The 24,701-nt window shown below is 34.8% G+C and overlaps 5 protein-coding genes and 2 non-coding genes across 11 annotated transcripts; 3 read left to right on the top strand and 4 right to left on the bottom strand.

The window, feature by feature from the left end:
• Positions 1-1,927: 1,927 nt before the first annotated feature.
• On the bottom strand, positions 1,928-5,943 carry LOC105965505 (paramyosin). 2 transcript variants are annotated; one of them, XR_016034219.1, is made up of 5 exons: positions 4,135-5,894; positions 3,981-4,057; positions 3,411-3,522; positions 3,028-3,301; positions 1,928-2,935 (listed from the first exon to the last, which is right to left on the bottom strand). XR_016034219.1 is itself a non-coding variant. In XM_012990058.2 (5 exons), exons 1-5 carry the CDS (start codon positions 5,506-5,508, stop codon positions 2,196-2,198), a joined length of 2,049 nt encoding a protein of 682 aa, XP_012845512.1. In that variant the 5' UTR covers positions 5,509-5,943; the 3' UTR covers positions 1,928-2,195. The 2 variants fall into 2 exon arrangements, 1 of the variants encoding a protein (XP_012845512.1); XM_012990058.2 differs by having other exon boundaries at positions 1,928-2,564; positions 3,185-3,301; positions 4,135-5,943.
• An 824-nt stretch (positions 5,944-6,767) lies between these two features.
• Positions 6,768-13,163, bottom strand: GLE1 (nucleoporin GLE1-like protein). 4 transcript variants are annotated; one of them, XM_012990092.2, is made up of 16 exons: positions 12,831-13,163; positions 12,404-12,452; positions 12,015-12,182; positions 11,778-11,939; positions 11,349-11,463; positions 10,744-10,892; positions 10,319-10,490; positions 9,998-10,190; positions 9,814-9,911; positions 9,522-9,592; positions 9,325-9,421; positions 9,097-9,180; positions 8,197-8,280; positions 7,984-8,115; positions 7,773-7,895; positions 6,768-7,229 (listed from the first exon to the last, which is right to left on the bottom strand). In XM_012990092.2, coding segments are annotated over exons 2-16 (1,881 nt in total). In that variant the 5' UTR covers positions 12,406-12,452; positions 12,831-13,163; the 3' UTR covers positions 6,768-6,998. The 4 variants fall into 4 exon arrangements, with proteins under 4 accessions (XP_012845546.1, XP_012845547.1, XP_088681303.1 ...); XM_012990093.2 differs by having other exon boundaries at positions 9,325-9,406; positions 12,831-13,160; XM_088825177.1 differs by having other exon boundaries at positions 9,325-9,406; positions 12,404-12,449; positions 12,831-13,121.
• A 541-nt stretch (positions 13,164-13,704) lies between these two features.
• LOC148766799 (LOB domain-containing protein 23-like) lies at positions 13,705-14,298 on the bottom strand. The gene is made up of 2 exons (XM_088825687.1): positions 14,146-14,298; positions 13,705-14,052 (listed from the first exon to the last, which is right to left on the bottom strand). The coding sequence occupies exons 1-2, from the start codon at positions 14,296-14,298 to the stop codon at positions 13,732-13,734; spliced, it is 474 nt and encodes a 157-aa protein (XP_088681813.1). The 3' UTR covers positions 13,705-13,731.
• A 1,526-nt stretch (positions 14,299-15,824) lies between these two features.
• Positions 15,825-19,828, top strand: LOC105965465 (Cellulase (glycosyl hydrolase family 5) protein). The gene is made up of 4 exons (XM_012990008.2): positions 15,825-16,351; positions 18,027-18,274; positions 18,469-18,989; positions 19,210-19,828. Exons 1-4 carry the CDS (start codon positions 15,932-15,934, stop codon positions 19,719-19,721), a joined length of 1,701 nt encoding a protein of 566 aa, XP_012845462.2. The 5' UTR covers positions 15,825-15,931; the 3' UTR covers positions 19,722-19,828.
• A 66-nt stretch (positions 19,829-19,894) lies between these two features.
• On the bottom strand, positions 19,895-23,596 carry LOC105965466 (proteasome subunit beta type-7-A). Its single transcript, XM_012990010.2, has 8 exons — positions 23,244-23,596; positions 21,525-21,666; positions 21,034-21,130; positions 20,880-20,949; positions 20,690-20,794; positions 20,512-20,610; positions 20,330-20,417; positions 19,895-20,196 (listed from the first exon to the last, which is right to left on the bottom strand). The coding sequence occupies exons 1-8, from the start codon at positions 23,385-23,387 to the stop codon at positions 20,120-20,122; spliced, it is 822 nt and encodes a 273-aa protein (XP_012845464.1). The 5' UTR covers positions 23,388-23,596; the 3' UTR covers positions 19,895-20,119.
• An 828-nt stretch (positions 23,597-24,424) lies between these two features.
• Positions 24,425-24,496, top strand: TRNAT-UGU (transfer RNA threonine (anticodon UGU)). The gene has a single exon. It is a non-coding gene; the product is annotated as a tRNA-Thr (tRNA).
• Positions 24,497-24,626: 130 nt separating this feature from the next.
• TRNAT-UGU (transfer RNA threonine (anticodon UGU)) lies at positions 24,627-24,698 on the top strand. Its single transcript has one exon. It is a non-coding gene; the product is annotated as a tRNA-Thr (tRNA).
• Positions 24,699-24,701: the final 3 nt, after the last annotated feature.

Below are 24,701 nucleotides of genomic sequence, written 5' to 3' on the forward strand. Positions count from 1 at the left end.
CTTCGACGTTTTGAGTTTACTAAAATACAAAAGGTAACTTATTTATCCATAACTTTATCACCGGACATCGAATCTATCTGATTTAAGTTGGATTACTAACGCAAATGACAAATAGTTTTCAGTTGCTGAAAATTTTACATATTTTAATCATCATTTGATTTTGAAAGCACCTTATCGCATATCATTATTCGTGCTTAATATATAAATTTATAATACCAATCAACAAACATGCATAAAAACACTCGCTAAAAAAAACATGCACAAACGTACACGTACAAAACCAGACGCAAGAGTGCATTCGCAATAACGCTCGGGAAAACACGAACTACAAACTAGGACTTGAATACGCATCAACACACATATGAAAAAACACTTGCTCAAAAAGATATTGTTGAATGCAGAAATAACACTCAATACATTTATATTTACATGGATTTTTGTTTAGATTAATTTATATAATTTATATTCTAATACCAGGTTAACTAAAGCACATAAAACAATATACAGTTAAATTTCTAAAATTAAAGGGGTCTTAAGATATAGGTCACTGGTGACAAAACTTATTAAAACTAAATGACAAGTACTCCAACTAAACATTTCCTTCATATCCTTCATAAAATTCATTCCAAAAATGTCATTTCACTCACCAATTCGAAATTTACATGTAGTAAATTCAAACTGCATTTATCATTTTATTTGTACTGCATTTAATAGTTTCATATTACATCTAACATTTTTTACAGAATATATTTTTGTAATTTTCTTTTCTTTCTTCATTTTAGCATTTATACATTTTTATAAAATAAAAATAAAAATCTTTTTTCCCATTTTTTTCTACATAATATTGAAAATTACAATAACAAAAGCATGCTATTTTCTTTTTCATTTTTTAATCCATTTTTTTCAATTTTTGTGTAGTAGACTATTGTATACTATACGGTATACTATAGCGTACTATATAGTATAGTATAGCGTACTATATAGTATATTACGATGTACTATGGTGTACTATTAAACCTAGCCGCCAACAACTTCCAGCCTTTGTCAACCCTAGTGGCTAACGCAGCCGTCAACAAACCCTAGCGGTCAACAGTCACAACCACCGCAACCATAGTCACCTACCAACTTTGAGAAAACCTAGATGTGCCATTTTGAACTCAAACCAAGTAAAATCTCTTAAAAGATAAGATAATCAGATGCAATTTGTCAAAAAAATGCTTTCAATATCCCCACCATAACAGCCGACTCTTCGATTCACAGTGACATCAGACACCGTAGACAACTATAGTCATTTTGAAAATCCTAGTTTTGCTATTTTGAACCATAGCACTGCTAGTAAAGATAGACCAGTCACCGTCCTCACCGTGTACGCAACTAAGCCCACACATACCATGAATTAATCCCCACAACCAGCCCTAGCCACCGCTCAAAAAGCAACGAAAAGATCTATATCGGCACACATCTCGCCAACCCTTCCCTGATGCAATCGCCACTTCCCCCGTCTAAGGCGAGTCAGGGATATCGGCGCCGCCGCGCAATGGTGTTTGAATTAGCCACCACCATCGGTTGCAAATCTGTTGTTCTGCTGCAAACTTTTTAAAAATCAGATCTACTAAGGAAAGAGAAAAAAAAGAAAGAAAAAGAGGGAAAAATGATAAAGAAAGAGAGAGAGAAGAGGAGTCGGACGGCCGAAAGAATAGAGAGAAATGGGAAAAGTAAGAAATAATAGAATGAAAGAATAACGTGATTTTTTATTAGTTACATTAAGAATAGAGTTTCTTTCGTAATTTAACCTTACCTCAGAATCCATAAGGTGGCCGAAATTTACCCTATTAATTAATTAAGCTAAAATTTGAAATGAGAGATTAGAACAGACAAATGATCTTATTTATCATTGGAAATATTTCAAATGGTATTTGAACATAAATTTAGTAAAACTGAGAAATCAATTAAAGCAAAAAACCACAACAAAAACTTGTGTACAAAACCCCATCAAGTGTAGTCCTTTCCTCACTCAGAACAATTAACTAAGAATATGATTATATGGTGGTGGTATAATGTACAACTAATTTAAACCGACTCGGGGAGGAACGATTGTGGTATTAACTATGGTTGTACAGATTTTCAAGACCTCAAAAAAAAAAAAAAAAAAAAAAAAAAGAGAGAGAGAGAGAGACTCGAGGAATAAAAAAGAATCAAATAAGCGGTTCGGAAAGTTCCATCTCGTTGGCCGTTTGTTGAGGCAATTCAGAGCGTTGAGAGCCAACATAATCCAAGCCAAGCCACTGCCAAGGCCAACAGACGTACCTATGCCTGTTTAGTGCAGTTGTTATCGTTGTTGCTGAGGATGATTCGCGTGTATCGAGTTCGTCGAGTTGACGAGTCAACTCTTCGACTCGATCCCTCAGCCTCGAAGATCTCATGTCAGCTAATCTCAACGACTTTTCGGCTGCATCTCTTGCTCCCATTGCAGCTTCTGCTGTTTCTTCTTTGAACTTCAGCTTCTTTTCCGACTCCATTACAGCTTGCCTTGCTTCTTCAAGCTCCTGCCTTACTGATGCCAACTACACAGAAAGAATCGCAAAAATCGAAATTTATTCAAAATGGTAAATAAACAGAGGACGATTAATTTGTACTGTCTTTCGTTAGGTCGCCTTTGGATGGAAGAGCTAACAATTGCAACTTCATAATAAAAAAATCAATCGAGTTTGTTCAGATGAATTCATTTCGTAATGAATTTCGGATTCTATAGCGATCAATTCTCAATACGACATTTAAAATCGTCCCATCCAAATGCAACACAGGTGAAAAAGTAATTTGGGTCTTAATTCACTGGAGCAGTAAGTTAATCTCATTATCTACGTACGACTTTTCAGTTTTCAGTTCCAATGTAAAAAGTCGGAAGATTATATACGATATCCAAAATCTTTCTCACCTTAGTAATAATCAAGGTCAAAAAACTATTTTGATACAGCAGTGCGATAAGCAATACTCGTGCGAATTCGTGATCATAATCTCGGAAGCTACCATATAATTTTATTACCTATATATTCGGTTGCAGATAGATTCACAGAATAAAAGAGACATCGAGCAGATAAAATCAGTCAAATCCACGAAGATGAAAATACGAGTGATAACTGATGAGTCGAAAGATAGCATCTGAAGTATTTTAATTAAATAATACCTGTGCAACATAGTCTTGTTCAACTGCTTTCCCCGCATCAGCTTCTTGCTGCGCTGCTACTTTCCACCGCATGATTTCTTCTTCAGCAGCAGAAATATCCATCATAAGCCCTTCAACCTTTATAACAAAATAATTATCAAACTATATAGTATACGTAATTCCAGACCATAGAAATCGATAGGAAATTTCAAATGGCTGATAAGAAAATTGAATTCTCGAAACCTACATTTTCATTAGCCACTCTTTCCTTCTCCTCGAGCTCTTCTACACGTTGTTTCCACTGATTAAGTTCCTTAGCTTGAGCATCCGTTCGCTCCTTATATAAATTTGACTCTGCCCTGATTAGAAAAAGGTTTATTACGTGTAACTATAGCTTCGGAGAAAGGTGCAACTTAGTCACGTGAGCAAGTCAACTTATCGCCACTCGTGATTTCAATTTCAACAAAACTAATTTGAAGACAACAAGTCAACTTACTTTGTGTTACTTAACAGATATGTAGCAAATTTGAGTGCTCAAATCAATATTATGAAGATTCTAGTTTTCGAGCATTCATAAATAGAAGCTAAAAACGGGAGCTCGAAGATTCGAAATCCATCGCACGGAATTATTCAATTATGCTCAACATAATTTGTGTTACGGGTTTGAAATCCTTAGATCCAAATCCTTCAACGAAATACAACCTTACGATTTTTGCTCAATCAATTAGTCATAAGAAACATCGGTAGAGAGTCCTACTACACGAGTTCTCTAAAACATTTGATACCACAGCGCAATAAAAATTTGAAAAAGAGGTACCTTAGTTCCTCCACCGAATGCTTTAGCTCGATGATCTCAAGCTGAGACTGCTTAATTATGTTCTCGAGCGCACTTGCCTAACATCAATAACATAGATTAACAACTGCACAAGTGAAAAATCAGCACGTTAATTAATGTTCCGTAATTCACATACCAGAGCATATACTTCGTCTTCGTCTCTCTCTTTAGAACCCACTTCTCCCTTAGAAGCCTCGATTTTGCTAAACTTATATTCGATTCCAGCCTCTTTCAAACCATTTTCTGCAGCTTTAAACAATTTATTGGTCTTGGACGACATATCAACCGACATTCGTTGGGACAAAGTACTTCTTAATAACGACCCAATTTGTTCTTTCTCGTTCGTTAATTGGGAAACAGTTTCATTTAGCCGTTTCACTTCATGACTTCTCTCATCCACCAAATTCCTTATTTTTTCAACAACGTTTTTACTCAACTCATACAGAGACTCCATTCCCGCTAAAGACGCCTTAATATTTTCCTCCATATTCGTTTCTTGAGCAAGGAACAAAGATTCCGACAATTCCGAGAACTTATTAACATCAACGATTTTCATAACTTCACACATTTCTTCGTGCACTTTCGACACATAACTAAGTTGATCAACCAACAAGGGCCTTTGCATCTCCATCTTCGACTCGTAGTCACTCACAGTTAGCCTCAACCTCGAAAGTTCGCTCTCCATTACGTCTTGCTTCTCACAAGACCCTCTTTCCAATTCAGCTAATTTCTCATTACTCTCGTTCAACGACCGCTTCAAACTCTCGATTTCCTTGCCATTCTTCGCCACCTCATCTCTCAGCCCACTAATCGTGGCCTCGAGCTGCGAAACCTCGATGGCAATCTCGTAATTCCTCTGGTCAACCAACTCACGAGCCTCGTTCCTCGACTTGACGCTCGATTCCATCTGTCTAAGAAGCTCCTCCACGATCTCGTTTGTCCTCTTAATCACACCGTAAGCCACTGCAGGCAATCCCGAGTACTTACTAGACTTCGGCAAACCGTTCCCTCCGAAATCCTTGTAACTACTCACTTTTCTCGAAATCTTCTCAATCCCACTCACTAACATTGAAGACCCCGTCTCCATTTCAACCCTAGTCGACTCCCTCGCTTTCCGAATCTCCTCTAGCTGCCTAAAAACCTCGTCCTTCTGCCTCACTGCATCCTCTTTCAACTTAATTTCCTCACTCAACTCCCCACCGACGCTCTCCAATTTCTTCGAAACCTCCTCCTTTCCGCGCAGCGCCTCGTCGCGCTGGCGCGTGCACTCGTCCCGTTTCTTAATCGCCTCATGGCACAGCACTTTGAGCCGATTAAATGAAACTTGGAGATCGTTCTTCCCATTCTCCGCCGCCTCACGAGCCGCTCTCTCACGGTCGAGCTCCGCCAGAATCTCCCTGAACTTCTCGACGGTTATATTCTCCGGGGTTTTGATATCAATAGGCACCGGATCATCAGCCTCGACATCGCTCAATACGGCGTCGTTTTCCTCATCACCGGCGCTAGACATGGTTTCAGGATTACGTAAAATACACGCGCTATAGTTGCCCCCCGAATTGTGAACTCCCCACTACAGAATACAGAAGATCTTCGACTAAGAACTCAAAACCCCGCCATAAAAAAAAAAGCAAAATCGATCGCCCAAAAAAATGAATTGAACGAAACTGGGGCTCTTCTCGATTGGTTTCTTGTCAATTAGGGGAGGAATTAATTTAATTGGAACCCAGAAAAGCGAGAATTGAAATTGACCCAGGATTAAGGATTAAGGAAGAAGATGAATTCAGGTTAAGGAATAAAGGTGCGAGAGCAGGAGATCGTACCCGCAGAGAAATAGGAAAAATAAAACCCAGTAGAATATTAAATAATATATATATATATATTTACAGATCAGATTTCAGATCGACCGTCTCACATTTTGTCATGCTTTTATTACATTAGTAAAATTGAAACGACATTTAACATTTCAGTATGGGATGTGATAGACGTCGTTTGAACTTTAATACGACTGTTTCGACTTCAAACGTGATTTTGTTCATTTTTTACTCCAAATTTTGCAAAACCTGAAAGATAGGATTTGTAGTATTCTGAGTTAGTTTTTTAATCCAACTTGAATCACCAAAATTAGATATCGGACGAGAAAGATATACATGAATCAATGGATACTGCCCACAACTTTGATGTATTGAGGTATCTAAAATTCAAACTGTGTCACACGACATCCAATCTAGCGGATTTAAGTTGCATTAGAAAATTAACCCAAATGACTACAGATTTCGTGTTTCGAATTTTGCCAAATCAAAATAGAAATATGTCAAAATCAGGTTCGAAGTCAAGACGACATTTAACATTTCAGTATATAGGTATATATAGTTTTAAATTTATCTAGGAGCAAAATTATTGAATTATAACTTTATACGTACTTGCATTTTATTACAATATAGTAGAACCTCGATAAATTAATAACATTGTTTACATAACTTTTTTTTTCCTGATCGGACTTGAGTCCGAACGCAACATGCTAAAAATATTTCATTAAATTAATATTTCGCTAGATTAATATAATTTTGTCTGATCCCAACTATATTAATTTATAGAGGTTTAACTGTATATTATTTTATGTGCTTTAGTTAATATAAATTATAAATTTATATATATTAAGCACAAATAATGACGTGCGGGGGTGCCTTCAAAATCAAAAGATAATTAAAATTATGTAAAATTTTCAACACGAAAAATTGTTCGTCCTCTGAGTTAAACTTCTAATCCAACTTAAATCAGATAGATTGGATGCATTGTGACAAAGTTATAACTACAAATTCCGAATTTGGAGTTTCGCCAAATTCAAGCTCGAAAATGCTATGCCACAATAAATCATTACATTGTTCCAAAAATAAATTAAATACTAACAACAAATAAATTGAATTAGCCATACATACATTTGGCTAAAAGTCTAAATATTCACTCACTCGGACAACAATACCAATAATAAACTGTTGTCCATCAGTAACAACCACTTGATTCAAGATAGTCCCTCAGTCGCAATCCTTCCGGTTCTTTCTGGAACTTTCGAGACTCGATGTAATTCCGTATAGACGTTTTGACCATGCTCATCTTCGCATTCCGAGAATCCGAACCGCCTTCTTTTAACGCGACGAAAAAATCACGAGCAATTATGTTCATTAATTTCTCAAACTGATTTTTGTACCTTCGGTACAGCGCAAATCCGGCCATCTGTAGCACCAAAAAATCTCTTCGTATCATTGTTGACAAAATAGATGATATTTATTTGGGTAAATTACAACCACCCCTGAGGTGTGGTCAATTTACGAAAAAAACCCCTCTTGTTTGGATAATTACATCTACCCCTCAATTATGATTTTTTTTTTACACCACCACCCTTCTGGTGTCAAATTCAACATAATCATCTAGATTTCGTGGAATGTGCTCTAGTTTGTACTCGTTTGGTGTAAAAATACAGTTTTTAATGCAATATATACAAGACAAAAAACACATCTTATGATCATCTTACTTCAAAATGTGGAGCTCGAATGGGATAAAACGGGTACAAAAGTGATAATATTGCATATAATCTAGAAGATTCCACTAAATTTGAAACCGCAAGGGTGGACGTGTAAGAAGATTTATAGTTGAGGGGTGGTTGTAATTACCCAAATAGGAGGGGGGGTTTTCGTAATTTGACCATAGCTCAGGGGTGGTTGTAATTTACCTTATTTATTTTAATGTAAGAGAAAATAAGTTCGGCATTTAACTTACTTCAAGAAATGAATTTAGCGCAACTGCAGTAAACAAATTTGCCGGAAGATTATTCAAGAATCTCGCAAGCCATGCCCAGCCTTCTGCTAGTCCGTGCATGTTCTGAAAGCCTCCGACCTCAGCCTGCCAATTAAAAATAAAAAAAAAAACACAAAAAATTAAATAACGAACGTAAAATCTTGGATCAAGCGAGTAAAAATATAGCCAATACCTGAACTATAGCTCCATAGAGTTTCATATAACAACTCAATTTGTCTACGTACTCGTCGGTACTCTCAATTTTCCCATCATTTTCTTCATAACCAATTGCTTTGAAGTAAGCGTCTTTGGTTTTAAATGCTTCCTGTACGAGTTGAGACAGTTTGGTATATGGACCAGCAGAATATAAATAAGAGACATTTATACGAAAGTTAGGACAATGTACCGATGAGTAACTTATGTGCTTCGGAACTGTGTATATACAAACTCCGTTCAACTTAGCAATGAGAATATCCATGGCAAGTGGGATCTGTATTCAGAAAAATAAAAAGAAAAATAAAGTTAGCGAAGTTTAAATTCAGGATTAAATCAGCAGAGAATAATTACGGAGTTCTGCAAATATTAATTAATCATTGCAATTGTGTTTGGAGATAGAAAAGTTGCCGTAGAGGACTGACTATTTCAGGCTAAAAGCAATCAAACAAACACCTGTTGAAGTTAAAATGTGCATGTAGAAACATGATCGTAAAATTATAAAGATTATGTAAAATTTCAATTAGCCTTGCATCTTTTCGTAGAAATAAGTATATAGCCATTGTCGCAATTTTTCTTCAAAATTTGTAATATTTAAGGAGTACTCTTCCTTATTAGGGCAAACAAGGATTTAACGAGGCCCCTCCGTTGGTAATTCAATAAAATATTTTTTGGCCAAACGACAAAAAAAAAAAAAAAAAAAAAAAAAAAAAGAAGGTTCTGTTGAAAAAGTGCTCCGAGACTGAAGTATATAAAACAACGTAACGATCAGAGCTGCACTTTATTCACTTAGGCCCCGTTTGGTTGGCAAGATAAGATTAGCCAAGATAAGATTAAATAATCTAATGAAACCCCATTATTTTATTGGAGCTTGCAACGTCCAACAAAAAAAACTCATTAGAAGGCAAGATAAGCCATGATTATATAATTTTGGCGGGTCGACCCGGCAATTTATTGGGGATACCAAACATCAAATTAAGTCCAACTATTTAGTTAATCTTGGTTTATCTTGGCAACCAAACGGGGCCTTATGATACTAAATTAAATAGTTAAAACAACTAGCAGCTGGAGAACTGTTTGGAATATGTATTACCTGAGATGTAACGAGAACAATGACACGACTAGTAGCAAATAGGGCATTGGAGGTCTTTTCATTGGTGCAGCAGTTGGAGATAATCTGCAATTATAAGCGCATCGACACCAGCTTTATTGAGAATGATATAATGTTTCCATATAAATAAAACAACAAATACAAATAATTTTTTTTCGAGCAAATAAAACATAAAATACGAAACATTTTCGTAGTGGTAGATGAAATTACCTTTTCTGCAAATAACTGGATACTGATTGGCTGAGGACACCCTGGGCCATTAATTAGGCTCACTAGTTCTTCTGCTTTTGTCCTGGAAAAGGAATCTCTAATTTACAGACAATATAGAAATAAGTCTTATATAAACCGGATAAAAGAAAAGCTAGTTTTTTTTTTACTGTAAACAGTGACTTGGCAAATCGAACTACCTTATATTTTCTACAGTAGCTGAGATTGTTTTAATTTGTCGACCAATATTCAGTCCATGTCTGTGATAATCCTGAACAGAATAAAGCAAGCGAGTTAGGCTCGTTGCAATAATCGAAACTATCCCAATCTACAAATTCATTCCGACATAAACACACACACACACACACGTGCGTGCAAACTTAGATAATTCATATAGGGTGCTGCTTGATTTTGGCAGAATAAAAGCAACTCTGGAGTTTCAGAAAATTCAACACCGTTCTCTTTACAATGGTTTAGCTGATTAGTACTCACTTGCAGGGCATTGTTTTTTGCCGATAGTTCTTCGTAAATTTGCCGCCTTCTCTTTTCTAATTCAAGAGCATTTTCTGAAGCTCTAATCAAATTTCTTGCTGCCACAAAGTTGACAATATTACGTGTGAGAATGAAATCAACTATATAAAAATATAACTCTTAGATGCAGAGAACTTTAACAAACCTGGTGATTGGAGTTCTTTCTCGACATTGACTGCAGAACTGGATGGTCCAAGAGGTTCCTTAGGAACTCCAACTGCATTATGTGCTGTTTCGTTATCAAGTCTTGATGCAGCTTCTTCTGCAGCTGCAGCTTTCTTCTCAGCTTCTACTGCAGCTGCTTTCGCTCTGTCAGCCTTTTCAGCTTTTAGTCTGGCCTGCATATCACGAAATAAATTCAGTTAAAACAGGTTGAATATTGCAAAAGCTTCAAACTACAATAAGCATGTATTATGTGGCGAAAAGCAAAAAGGTTAAATCAAATTAAGATACACGAAAAAAGAACCTCCTCTTCTGCTTTGATCCTTTCTTGTCGTATTTTTTCTTCCTGAAGAGCCTTTTCCTTTCTTTTAGCATCCTCACGAGCAGCATCATCTCTTATTTTTCTCTCTTCGAGTTGGGATATGTGCTCGTGATCTCTCTGTACAGCTGTAAGGTGATTATCGAGTGCCTCTGCACTGACATAGTTATGGAGAAATATCAGAACAACGTTCTCTTAAGTTCATATATTTTAAAACAATGTATACGAAGCAAATTGGTCCACAGAGCACATGATCTCATTCAAAATTTGTTCAGCTCTTGCAATTAATTGCATTTGTGGGACACTTCAAACATGCGTGTCGAAATAAAATCTCGATCAACTTACTTCAATATTTGATGGATAAATCAAAATAACTTAAAAAAAATTACCAAATTACGGAATATCCTTACATTGTGCGTCGATACTGCAAATCAATTTTTCTCTCCCTCTCTTGTTGCAGTTCTCTATGTTTGTCGACTTTAATTGTTAAAGATGCAAATCTATCATTTTCGTTAACAAGCTCAGTCTCCAAAGACAATATTTTGGATCTCACTTCCTCCTGTTACGAAGGCAACAATAGAAACTAACATCAGGTAACTACAGGATGCGATTTCAGCATACACTTCGTCAAGTGATATAAACAAAAAATATGTGAAAATTAACGATCGCAGAATGCCCAGAATCCAAGGATAACACAAGCCTTACATATAATGAAATGAAAAAAAAATCACGACCTTTGAAAACCGTAGGTTTTAATCTCAAAAGCAAATATCGAGTTGACCAAATCATTCAGAAAACACTTGGAAGAACTTTAGATTCATTAAGCATGAGTTTGGTTTCTCAATATAACAGAGGTTTAGTACACAAAAGCCCATTTGGAGAAGTCAGAATCAATAATCTGCTGCAGTCACAATGTCGTTCTTCAACAAAATTAGCAAGAAAGAAACAGAATTGTTATGGTTTAAGCATCAATGCTTCTACAAAATTCAAAATTCAAATAAGTACTTTTACCTACCGTTACACTAAGTTGAAGCTCGTGTGTTAGCTCGTGGAGTGCACCTTCTGCTAATCCCACTTTATCCATCAGATGACATTGCACTCCAAGAGATATCTCGCTTTCAGAATCATCGCTGCCAATAAAAAGGATAATAATTTCAACAAAATCTTCACAGATTAGAAAACAAATGTCCGACTACAAAAAACATATATATATATATATATATATATATATATATATATATATATATATATATATATACACACACAGAGAGAGAGAGAGAGAGATAGAGAGAGAGAGAGAGAGAGAGAGAGAGAGAGAGAGAGAGAGAGAGAGAGAGAGAGAGAGAGAGACGTGGATTAATTGCCGGGTAGCAACTAATTATCACAACATTGCACTTTTTCTCGCTCACGTAGTCTGAAAATGATCACGCAGTGAAACACAAACCTTATATCGAGCTCATCACAAACAAATCTTCTGCCAGAAACCATGGATGAATTATCAGCCTCCTCTTCACTATCACCATCACTGTAGTCACTTTCATAATCCGGTACATGCATCGAAAAGCCCCTTGCAGAACCATACTTGTTCTTTGGGGCTCTTATTTCCCTGTAAATAATTTATGTTTGTCATAAATTACCACAAACGAGATACATACTAACAAGAAAAGTCGGAGATTTTTACCTAGGTTGCTTTTTGGTGAAAGCTGAAGGAAAATTTGAAGTTACATTGAGCTTATTGTCTATTGATTCGAGCTCCAATAATAAATTGTCGAAACTCCAATCTGGTTGCGGATCAGCCGCAATGCCGTTGACATTTTGCGAAGAACGAAGTTCCAATTTGATGGCTCCCCTGATGATTTTAACAAGGAAACGCATATTGAGTTTCTTTCCCTCGTGTATTTCCCAATACAGAAAATATAAAAATTAAACAATTCTACATAAAGCCAATGCGAATAATCGTGCAAAACTGATGCTCTCTGGTGTAAACAAAACTTAAGCTAAGAACGAAATCAAATTATAGTGAACAAAATTAATGTACTTCAAACAAGGAGATAAAGGGAAAAAACTTACATCTTTTTCTCACAGAGATTGCTCTTTTTTCTCTCTCTTAAACTCTCTGCTGGAGAATGTAAAATCAACAAAACATCAGCTTTTTCATAAAGGGTTAGATTATTTTGCTAATACTATTTTTCCTATACACACTCCAAAAATTGCATTTAAAAAATATATCTTAATCAAAAATTCAAATTTACCATCCAACAATTTTGATTACAAAAATCAACATTAAACAATTTGGATACTCCTAAACTCACAACACTACACTACACAAAAACTTCGATTTCAAATTCAATTCAAACAAATTTTCCAATGCTCTTCAGAATCCAATTTCCAAGTTTTAGGTTTTGAAATTCGATTTACACACAAAAAGAAATCAACACATGTACAAGATTCAATTTCAAAAGCAAAAAAAATATAAATTTCGATCTTAGAATCAAACCTGTTAACTTCAATTGAAAATTTAATTTGCTTTCTGGTAGTTCTTGTTACAGACACGGACGGACGGTCGGCGAGGTGATGAGCTTTCGACGGCGGACGGCTGTGACAGGCGGCGGTGTTGGAGTGTGAATAATTAGGGGAATCAATCAAATAAGATATATACAACAAGGAATTTAGGGTCCTGCCTGAATTGCAGTCGCGTGGAACTGCAGCGGTTCGAGTAGAGAAGAAGGGTGGCGCGTACAAGGCAAGCGCTAAAAGGTGTTTTGATACGTTGTTGGAAATTTGAATGGGCGAGTAAATTTTTAATTAATTACATTTAGGTCACTTCTTTTTTTATTATTATCATTTCTCCTCTTAATTGTTTTTTGAAAGCCCAAATATTGTACAAGGTATAGAAAGGTCAAAAATATCCTCAATGATAGTAATAATATTAATAATTATAATAAATAAATAAGAAAAATGATAAAATATAATACAAATAAATAAAGGCTACGATTATTGTAGTCTTGATTTAACAAATTAAATTTAAAACAATTCCCTCCAATTCTACAAATTAAGCCTATGTTCAAGTATTTTCCAAATACTACCCCTATATTGTCTATTTTTGTAGAAAAAAAATTAATATGCATATAATTAATGACCATACAATTAATAATTAAGCATATTATAATTAATTTTCAATATACTACCCTTATAGTGTCTAAGTTTCTAGAAAAAAATGAACATATATTAATATATGCATACGAGATTTTGATACCACTTGCTGCAGGTCGAAACCCCATCTCAAAAATTACACATATATATAATTAATATGCATTGAGTACATCGATCATTTGACATCGCGTTTATTTAAAAAACAAACAAATAAAAACCATTAATCTAATTGAGATTAATTAACCCTAATCGAACCAAGTCAAAAGATCGTAATTAAATGAAGTGGGATTAGAGACATCGTTTTGGGATGGGAAGAAATTGGGATTGATATTATTATAATCAGCTTGTTGGTGTTCTTCTTCTTCATTATTAATATTGTTAATAATCCGAGCTTGAATTACTGCGATTCGAGCTCGAATTCTTGCGAGTTGGCACTCTGCATTTTGTATCTGCTGGTGCAACATAGTTATCTGTCCAACGCAACCATACACGGGATATTTTATTCTGTAAGAAGCTTCCTTGAACAACGACTCCGCTGCTTCCGCTCTAAGATTCACCGGGAGATCCTATTTTTTTTTTTAAACAAAAAAAAATCCCATAAAAAATAAAATATTTAGAGGAGAAATGAAATTAGAATAATAATAATAATTAATAATTACGTGGAGAATCTTTCCGACGTTACTAGCACCGTAGATCTTGTGAACATAAGCGAATCGTCGAGGATCGTTCGATGGGAAATAGGGAGAGAATATGCAATCGGATGGGCATCTTCTTCTTAAATGTTTGCATGCTGCACAACGGCTTGAATTCATATTAATTAATTAAATTATTTAATTAATTAATATATATTTATATTGTTGCAAAGATTAATTCAAGAATTGTTGGAGAAAATCTAATGGGAGATTCTTGGTTTTTCATGCATGGTGGACTATTTATATGAAAATTCAAGAATTTGTAACGGCTAGGAATTATTAAATTTGAAATCTAGGAGTAGTTTAATTAGGAATGTGGGGTGCAAATTTGGTTGATTAATTGCTCCAATTCATGCAATTGGTTTGGCAAACAATGTATGTTTTATTTGGAAAATAATTAGTTTCTTGTGATTGGCTATGGAAATTAATTATGATTTATGAAGTCATGGAAAATTCATATTTACAAACAAAATTTTAAAAAAAATGAAAAGTTAAAACTCAATTTCTTCCTACGAATTTAATGAGATGTTGGCCTTGTAGTGTTTTATGTTAATTGAATTGATTTAAATCCAATTAGCAGAAATCCAGTTTATTACTCTAATTCTTTTAATTGCACATATTTATATCAAAGATTATATGAGATTGGATTAATTCCATACTGACTAATTAATTAATTAGTTAGTATGATGTTTCGTATGCAAGTTAGATTTTGTATTAATCTGTTAAATTCTGCTATCATATGTGATTTGTCTATAAAACATTTTATTTAATAAAATTAACATGTAGTTTGAAGGATAAAATATTTTTTACTTGTTTAGTCATCCCAATTAAATTAATTCTATGGGGGAGGGTTGCTACTAATTTAATGAAATAATAGCATATAATAGCCGACTTTGATTTTAGTAGCGGATTTCGAAAAAATATGAATCTTGTCAGCTGAATGTGTTACTAGCCCCTACTATTTAGTCAATAGAACATTATAACAGTAATCAAACGAGCCATAAATTAAAAGGATATTGAGAACCCCAACTCATTTGGTATAATAAGGGCGAATCACACTCTTTTGTTTTATTAATGAAACTCCCTTTAATTATTAATAATTATCATATTACTACTTAATATACCTAATCTACCCTCAAACATCAGTACACTATCTCTTTTCTCTATATAGATTGCCGCCATCGGAAAAGTAGCTCCAACTATAATTAGATCTAATTAAATACATCCCATGCATTAAAAAAAAAAATATATCAGACCTCCTCTAAATCTTAATATTAACTAATAATTAATTTCAACTCATCAAACAATATTTTATTTTTGTTAAAATAATATTAGAAAGTAATTTTACTATTTTAATTTGTGTTTAAAAATCTTTACAAAGGCAACCGTTACTGTATCTATCAAAAGGTAGTCTTATATAGAGAAATTGCATTATATATATACATATATATATATATATATATATATATATTGGCTTGCAAGTCATCCAATCATAAACACACTATTCCTTGCAAGAAAAGTGATATATAGTTAATACTTTTTTTTTTTTCTTTTTTCCTAATCCTCTAAAGATAATTTCTACTCCAAGTTTTTTCCACACCTTTAGGCTTTGCTTATATTATTATAGTAAAAATTAGATTAATTAATGCATAATCATTTTCATATTATTAATATATATTATTATCTTAAAATTCATTTCTATATAAATAACAGATTATTACATCACAAGACCAGTCCTATAATAGAACAAAACATGGGAAAGTTCATATGTTTCTTGTCTTGTTTTCTCTCACCTCTGTTCGCGGCCTTACACGCCGCCGGAGTTTCCACGGCGGCGCAGCCAGTGGTGCTCTCCACGGACTCGCGGTGGATTGTGGACGAGTCGTCGGGGCGGCGCGTGAAGCAGGCGTGCGTGAACTGGCCGTCGCATCTGGATGCGGTGGTGGCTGAGGGGCTGAGCAAGCAGCCGGTGGATGAGATTTCTGAGGAGATTATAAACATGGGGTTCAACTGTGTCAGGCTGACGTGGCCGCTTTTCTTGTTCACGAATGACACGTTGGCTTCTCTCACTGTGAGGCAGTCTTTCACAAACCTAGGACTTTCCGAATCTGTCGCAGGTTTTCAGACAAACAACCCTTCCATCATTGATCTCTCTCTCATCGATGCTTACCAGGTATAACCAACTTTCTTCACTCATCAATATATATTATATATATGTTCTTTAGTTTCTTGATTTATATTATATATATATATATATATATATATATATATATATATATATATATATATATATATATATATATATATATTACGACGTGAAAAGATTGATGAAAGAATCACAAGAATGAGTATCCAACAAGTTGCTTGCACAAAGAAAAGAACACTTTTTTAGTTTTTTATTTTCTTTTTCTTTTTTTTCGCCATATCTTTTTGATCACCAATTGTCTTTTTCGAATTTTATTGCACAAGCTTCAGTGGCGGAGCCAGCATAGGGGCAGAGGGGGTCATGGCCCCCGACAATTCTCGAATTCTTATTTTTATGTAAAGATTAAAAAAAAATAGTATATAATTAACATTATTTGTCAATTGTCACTCTAATAAAAGTTTTAATGCATTATGTCCCAAGAACTTAAAGTCTTGGCTCCGCTAGTACCAAGCTTTATAGTTATTTTGTGATTTTTCAAGAAGAATCGGAAATTAAAATTTTCGAACTTGGAATAGAAAAAAATATTCCAAAATTGGAATTTTAAAGAATTGTGATCGATGGTAATAAAAAAATTATATTTTTCTTATTGACATATACTATGCATATAGTATTAGTGGTATTAATTATAAGTAAGTTTTTCGGAATTTGTTTATGGAATTATTTTTGTAAATTAAAATCAGATTGTAAATCAAAATTTTGTTTACATTCTAATTTTGATCCCACAAAACATAAGAAAAATCGAAAATTGGAATCTTCGAATTCATAATTAAGACATAATTCGGATTTTTCTAAATTGAAATCGACGGAATTCGGAAAGTTTGATCTATTCCCATACACTACAACTACTTAATAATTAATATTGTTGTGGCATAAATAATTGTGGGGAACAAGTTGATTCAATATATCATTAGATTGAGTCAAAAGCATTTATATATACAATTCTTGATCTAGATAAATACATAAAATACACTTTCCAAATACATAAAATAAAATAACACTCAATATCTAGCACCCCACTTTGTTTTCTCTCTACTAAACTAAACAACTCTCAAAGGTATATTATTTTGTTGTCTTGGTAGATGCTCAAGACAACCTATATAAAAATAAATGAAACAAAATAAAAGTCAAAATTGAGGAGAATAAATTTCATAGCTTTGGTCATTACAATTTCGAAATTATCGAATGGGTCATATCGAAATCAGCACTTTTGGGAAAAAAGAAATTCTGAAAGTGAAAAATTAATTCCGATTTCGTTACACAAACAAACCAGAAATCGGAAATTCAAAAATTGGAATTGAAAACTTGTTCCATGATCGAAATTTTGGGATACAAAATATGTATATGTATATTCAATGTAGCTAATTTGTAACCCATTGGATCACATATCGAAATCAGCACTTTTGCAAAAAAATCAATTTTTTTGGAAGTGAAAAAATAATTATGTTCGATTTTGTTCCAAAAACAAATACAAAAAATGACAAATTGGAGTTGAAAAACTTGTTCCACAATCAATTTTTTTGGGATACAAAACATGTGTGTGTGTATATATATATATATATATATATATATATATATATATATATATATATATATTGCTAAATTAGAGAGCATGTTTAATTTATTAACTAATTAATCAATTTAGGAAGTGGTGGCTAGTCTTGGAAGAAAAAAAGTGATGATAATACTTGACAACCACACAAGTAAGCCAGGTTGGTGCTGCAGTAATTCTGATGGGAATGGCTTTTTTGGAGATGAGTATTTTAACCCACAACTATGGTTAAAGGGCTTAACCAGGGTTGCCACCACTTTCAACAACACCAAAAATGTCGTCGCCATGAGCTTGAGGAACGAACTCCGTGGCCGTCGACAAAACGTCAACGATTGGTACAGGTAATCGTAATTATAACCTAATACGTATCTACCAACCAAAAGAGACCTAATCGGGTCGCGAATATCTTATATCAACCAAACGAAACCTATTACAGGTCTCGTTTGGTTGGTATATAAGACATAACTAGTTAATAAATCGGCCTTTTTTTTTTCCTTCACATAAATGCAACAAACACATATATTCTCTACTTCAGGTACATGCAAAAAGGAGCCGAAACGGTACATGCAGCGAACCCTAATCTTCTTGTAATTTTATCGGGATTAAAATTCGACCGAGATCTCTCGTTTCTTCTAAAAAGACCAGTGAGCTTGAGTTTCTCAAACAAGTTAGTATTCGAGCTGCACTGGTACGGTTTCTCTGACGGGCTGGCATGGCAGTCGGGCAACCTGAACCAAGTGTGCGGGCGGTTAGTGGGCGAGACAACCAAAAAAGCCGGTTTCCTACTTGACCAAGGCTACCCCTTGTTCCTGAGTGAGTTTGGGGTGGACATGAGGGGTAGTAATGTCAATGACAACAGGTTCTTGAATTGCTTCATGGGATGGGCAGCTGAACAAGATGTGGATTGGGCGCTGTGGGCTCTCACGGGGAGTTACTACATACGAGAAGGCGTCGTTGGACTTGACGAAACCTACGGAGTTTATAACTGGAATTGGGGTGAAATCCGAAACCAAACCACCTTGCAAAAGATATCTGCTCTACAATATCCGTTCCGAGGTAAGATAACTAGATTTTGAAAGTCGTATTTGCGTCATCGATACATGCATAGGGGCGGAAATCAAAGGAATCAGATCGAAATTATAACTTTCGGAAAAAAAAAATCGATTTTTTTTCCGAAAGTAAAAAAATAATTCCAATTTCATTAAAAGAAAATATCGGAAAATGGTAATCAGAATTTCGGAAACTAACCCAAACATTCATGCATAAAAATGTGCAGGACCAGGTTATTCAGAAACACGAACACACAAAGTACTTTTCCATCCCGAAACAGGACTCTGTGTAAAGCGGATGTCATTACTCGAGCCCTTGGTTTTAGGACCATGCTCCGAGGCTGAAGCATGGAGTTATAGTACTGTACAAAAAACCTTAACAATAGTGGGCACATATTTCTGTCTTGAAGCAGATGAATCAGGTCAACCTGCAAAGCTAGGTATATTCTGCAGCGATGCCACTACGAAATGGGAAGCTATTTCCGAATCTAAGAATCATCTCTCTTCGAAACTTGGCGACGGTACCAAAGTTTGTTTGGACATAGATTCGGACAACAACATTGTCACAAACAACTGCAAATGCTTGAATAGGAACAGCAAGTGCGATCCAGGAAGCCAGTGGTTCAAAATTATCGACAGCACAAGATCTGCTACAACTGATAACAACTTACTCCACCGTGTGATCGGATCAATCGTGAAGCTTATTGCAAAGATCTTCCTAGGTAGTTTTAGCTTATAGGTAGACAAACACATGTTCTAGAAGCATTATACAGTTCAAAGCATACCGGTAATTATGCAAGATTCTAATTCGAAATAAAACACTGCCTGCACAGCAATTTATAGTTTTGACTAAAGACCGAAACATTAGCAATTTTCGTAGATATGGATGAGACTCAATGCATGATAACGTTATTTGCACGATAAAGGAGTATCATAAATTAGCAAATCCATCATGCTCAAATGGCCAAAAAAAGAAAAGGTAAATGTATTCGGAGTGAAGTATTACAATCTTAAACAAGCTGACAAATGGAGACAAGTTTTAACCAGATAGATCTTCGAGCACTTAGGCTAGACATAAGGAAAACAGTTCATCTGATGCATATAATGAATGAGGAAAGATAAAAAAGTATCGATACTTCACTCTTCCATTGCGTCGCCACCTTCGATCACTTCCACCAGTTCTTTCAGCGGTGTAATTTTTGTAAGCAACACCTCTGCAGACAAACGAAAGAATTAAAAAATATATATATGTATATATCAAAGCAATTATATCGGATTGAACTTGGATTAAAGTTTGTGCAAAACATCAATAATCTCCAAGAATAGCTAGTGAACGATGATACTAACCAGTCTTCTTGGAGAAAGTGTAACCCTTTGCACTGACATAGGTACGAGGGTTTGGCGACATGTAGTTTCTCAAGTACTCTTGCTTCCCCTGAAATAAAACATTTACCAAGGTTTCCAATTTGTTACAATATAAGTACGAGAGAAAAAATAGGTGGAATTTATCAAGAATTACAAATCCAGACCTTTGTTATGACACAAACATCTACGTTGCTTCCACTTCCCAAGTCATTGAATATTCCAGAGCATATTGCTTCAGCAACTAATTTCACTCCTTCATCCCTCTGCAAAATACCTCGTATAGTCAACAAAAAAAATTAATTTTAACATTATTAAGTGATTAATACTGTGAAATAAACTTACAGTCATCCCTTCGCGGTATTGCGATTCAAATATAGCCATTGCAGCAAGGGATCCAGAACCCATGGTGGCAAATGGTAGTGTGTCAGTTGAACCATGTGGATATATCTAAGAAAGAGTCATTTAACATATTAATTATTACACCTCAACAAATTTAAAATAAAACATAATCCTTGGGCCAAAAGAAACTCACAGTATGCAAGTGGGGACCCGTCACATCAACTCCACCAAGCACCAAAGCAGCTGATACATGGCCTTGATAGCTGATTCAGAAATAAAATTAAGGTATTTTAGATTATAGTCTTCTCATACAAAATAAAATTATTGCTATCAGGATAAAAGGTCACCTGAAAAGATGAGATTTTAGAAGGGACAGAGCAGTCACAACCCTCGACTCACGACCAGTATGGAAGCGATGCAGCTTCAGTTGAGAGCTAACCATGTCTAGTGAAAGAATAACAACATAAAACAAGTAAAAAAAAGTTAGATGCATGCATAAAATATTATGGAAAAGCAGATCTATTCATAACCAATATAATAAGGCCTTGTTTGGTTCCTAATATAAGATTAGCCAAGATTAGATTAAATGATCTAATGAAAACCCAATTATATTATTGAACCATGGGAGGTCCGATAAATAATCTCTCAAAAAGTCAAGATAGGCCATGATAAAATCATATTTCCAGGTCGAACCGGAAAAATTATTTGGTTTACCAAACATCAACCAAAGTCCAATTCTTTAATTAATCATGGCCAATATCCACAACCAAACGAAGCCTGAGAGGAATGGCTACAATCTAGTATAAACAGATCAGATGTAGAATTAAGTTGATAGTACCTGTAACAGCTTCTGTATCTGCAGCAGTTCCAGCTCCACAACAATAAATATTTGGAGCCATGTAATGGATCTTCTCACAGTTCTTATCAGCAACAATGGGGCCTTCAGTGGCTCGTGTGTCTGCTCCGAGAATTACACCATCCTAAATATGGACATTTATTAGTCACCCGTTTCATTACTTACTCATACTCCCACAAAAATCAAGGGTAAGCTACAACACTTAGAAACTGTTAAAACAAATCCTGGAAGCGAATTACGTTCTTAATCGCTTCATATTAATTTACGTAAATTCAGATTCTAATAGGCTACAATTCAGAATACGACAATACTTAGAAAGTGTGAATCCTGAAAGAATTAGACTCCTAAATCATTGTCTTCGTTCACGTGATGGAGATTTTGTAGACTTACGTTTCAGAAGGTTAAATAAATTACTAGATCTACTACCAAGTATCTCACATAACACATACATTCACATATGTTTTTTTTCTAAGAATGCTATTATATAAATCACAAGGCAAAGGGGCTGGGTACTTAACAAATTAAGTATCGTCTCGTATCTTTGCATGTAAAGAAATAAAAATGTCTGTCTTTACTGCCTCAAATTGCACAAAATTCTTCATAAGCTTCCGGGATAAGCAATAAAACTACCAAATAAGCACAACTTAAAACTCAACTTAACAAAACTATTATGAGTCAAGTCATTTTAAAGTACAATGACCAACAGTCCCGACATTGTTAAAGATACGAAATTAGAAACTGTAACATGTTCTTTGTAAAATAGAGAAACCTATATAATTGTGTTATAATCTCCTACTAAAATTATACAGTAACCTATAATGCCCAATGGTCATGTACATAGATGTTTAAAATCGAAAAACGTCGAAACAAAACTTTTTGCGCTATATTAACAGCAAGTCACCTTTTTACAAATGCAATGTAACAGAAATCCCAGGAGTTCAATAATATGATAAAATACAGAGGACTATTGCATAAATCAAGTGGCAACACTATATAGTCATGTCAGAAAATCAAGTGAACTAAGTAAGAAAACTAATTATTTTAAGACACGTGTTATCCATTCAGGAATTCAGAGGCACGAGCTTATTTACGCTGCTGTACCTCAAGCAAGGAATACAGTACGACACTTAGTAGCTGCCGACCTTTATATCTTAACTACCCAATACAATAATCCACAGAGGCCCGAATAAAACGTGCATATTCTTGACACGCAAAAAAATATAAACAAAAAAACTCAACCATTCATAATACAAGCACTTCAATACAGATATAATATTCCGCAAACTATACCTTCTGAACACACCCTACACTATGTCTCGTTGTCATTACAGATCAACTAGTGGGCAAAGTGGCCACTGATGCCAAATATGCTAGATTGTCTCTTAGAAGGACGAATAGCAATACATACATAAACCCTAGTTCAAGCAAAGAAACTAAAGAGATTAAAAAAATCATAGGCTTGCAGAAAAATCATTTTAGCAGCAAACCACTAATTTTCAAGCACATCAATCCTGAACGAAACTAATTCAGAGCACAGAAGCATCACAAATTTAATAAATGTAAATCAATTACTATTATTATAATATTACGAAAAAAATAAAGAAAATACCCAATGCCCCCAAACTATTAAAACCTAATGCGCAATGAAGCAAAATCCATCAAAATCAGCAAAATCATCGAAATCAATCGCAACAAATGTACCTTAAAAACCAATCCAACGATAGTAGTCCCGGTTTTCAGAAAACCGGGTTGCTTCAAACCCTTCTGCGCAAGCATCTCGTTCCTCTTGCAAAGATCGAAAGAAAACCCACCCTTCGGCGGCATCGATTCTGCTACTTTCGTCATTTCCCCGCTAAAATTATCAAATCGAAACCGTAATTCGGAGTAAAATCGTAAACTAGTTAGAGAATCTGTGGAGATTTAGAAGAGAGAGAGAGAGAAGCAAGAGTTGTCAAAAGAGGTTCAGTGAGCTTGGGGAAGAAGAAAAGGGACTAAAGAGGCAGTCGGTCGGGTTAAGTTTGATTGGATACGGGTTTGGGCTTCAACCCGAATTCGAATCTTAAATGGAAAGCAGAAAAAAGGAAAAAAAAAAAATCAAATTAGAGTTTGACTGCACATTAGTCCCTCAAAAGACTTTCTTGTGACAAATTCACCCAAATACAGTTTTGTTGTATTTTTAAGGGAAAATTGCGGCCACCCTAAGGTAAGGTATAATTACGAAAAAACTATCTTGTTTGCATAATTACAACTACCCCTTAACTATGTATTATTTTACAGGTCCACTCGTACAATGTAAAATTTACCTAGGGGTGTTCATTCGGTCGGTGAACCGATCGAATTGAACGAAACGAAAATTAGTACATTGTTGAGGGGGGTGCTTATAATTATGCAAAGAGGAGCGGTATTTTAATTATTTAACCTTACATTAGGGATGGTCGTAAATTGCCTTATTTTGTTACACATATCTTAGAAGTTAGAACTTTGTTGGCAAAGTAGTATGATAATATTTTGTAAAGGCTATCAAGCTATGTGTTTATTAATAGTATTTTACATAAAGTTTAAACATTAATAGTTTGGCCAAATCTCTTTTCTAGTCCCTCAAATATACGTTTAATCTTACAAAGTCCCTCGTCTTTAAAATGCATCAATCTCATCCTTCATCTTTTGCATTTTCATTTTTCTTATTTCAAAAACTAATCCAATCAAAGCCCAAATCGAACTGCTAGAAGCCTTAGTGGGCCATCTAATCTACTTGGGCCCGAGCCTCAAAGAAACACTTTTACATATAACCTGCTCTACAGAAAGCCCGAAAATTACAGTTTCGTTTTGAAGTTTTTTAAACTATAATATAATTAAGTATATAAGATAAAATTTAAACAAAAGCCCTTATAGCTCAGTGGTAGAGCGTCAGTCTTGTAAACTGAAGGTCCGCAGTTCGATCCTGCGTGAGGGCATTTGTTATTTATTATTTATTATTTGTTATGAATTGTTTATTTTTTACTTTTATTTGTTTTCTTATTTTTTATTATTTTTTTTGGAAGAAATATCATGTTAATTAATTTTGTCTGTAATACTCGTCGCACAGCCCTTATAGCTCAGTGGTAGAGCGTCAGTCTTGTAAACTGAAGGTCCGCAGTTCGATCCTGCGTGAGGGCATTT

Source organism: Erythranthe guttata, chromosome 11, assembly GCF_056151865.1.
Source record: "Erythranthe guttata isolate IM_541 chromosome 11, IM_541, whole genome shotgun sequence".
NCBI classification, from domain to species: domain Eukaryota; kingdom Viridiplantae; phylum Streptophyta; class Magnoliopsida; order Lamiales; family Phrymaceae; genus Erythranthe; species Erythranthe guttata.

Excerpts from the sequence above, each read along its gene's own strand:
- LOC148766799 (XM_088825687.1), bottom strand. The coding sequence starts at position 14,298 with ATGAATTCAAGCCGTTGTGCAGCATGCAAACATTTAAGAAGAAGATGC. Across the intron at positions 14,053-14,145 it reads ACGTCGGAAAGATTCTCCAC|GATCTCCCGGTGAATCTTAG; the intron begins GTAATTATTAAT and ends AAAAAAAAATAG.
- LOC105965466 (XM_012990010.2), bottom strand. The coding sequence starts at position 23,387 with ATGACGAAAGTAGCAGAATCGATGCCGCCGAAGGGTGGGTTTTCTTTC. Across the intron at positions 21,667-23,243 it reads TCGTTGGATTGGTTTTTAAG|GATGGTGTAATTCTCGGAGC; the intron begins GTACATTTGTTG and ends GTCCATATTTAG. Across the intron at positions 20,795-20,879 it reads CGGGTCCCCACTTGCATACT|ATATATCCACATGGTTCAAC; the intron begins GTGAGTTTCTTT and ends ACTCTTTCTTAG.
- GLE1 (XM_012990092.2), bottom strand. Across the intron at positions 11,940-12,014 it reads TTCACCAAAAAGCAACCTAG|GGAAATAAGAGCCCCAAAGA; the intron begins GTAAAAATCTCC and ends AATTATTTACAG. Across the intron at positions 9,912-9,997 it reads GAAAGAACTCCAATCACCAG|CAAGAAATTTGATTAGAGCT; the intron begins GTTTGTTAAAGT and ends ACTTTGTGGCAG.
- LOC105965465 (XM_012990008.2), top strand. The coding sequence starts at position 15,932 with ATGGGAAAGTTCATATGTTTCTTGTCTTGTTTTCTCTCACCTCTGTTC. Across the intron at positions 18,275-18,468 it reads AACGTCAACGATTGGTACAG|GTACATGCAAAAAGGAGCCG; the intron begins GTAATCGTAATT and ends TCTCTACTTCAG. Across the intron at positions 18,990-19,209 it reads TCTACAATATCCGTTCCGAG|GACCAGGTTATTCAGAAACA; the intron begins GTAAGATAACTA and ends AAAAATGTGCAG.
- LOC105965505 (XM_012990058.2), bottom strand. The coding sequence starts at position 5,508 with ATGTCTAGCGCCGGTGATGAGGAAAACGACGCCGTATTGAGCGATGTC. Across the intron at positions 4,058-4,134 it reads AAGACGAAGTATATGCTCTG|GCAAGTGCGCTCGAGAACAT; the intron begins GTATGTGAATTA and ends TATTGATGTTAG. Across the intron at positions 3,302-3,410 it reads AAAGAGTGGCTAATGAAAAT|GTTGAAGGGCTTATGATGGA; the intron begins GTAGGTTTCGAG and ends TTTGTTATAAAG.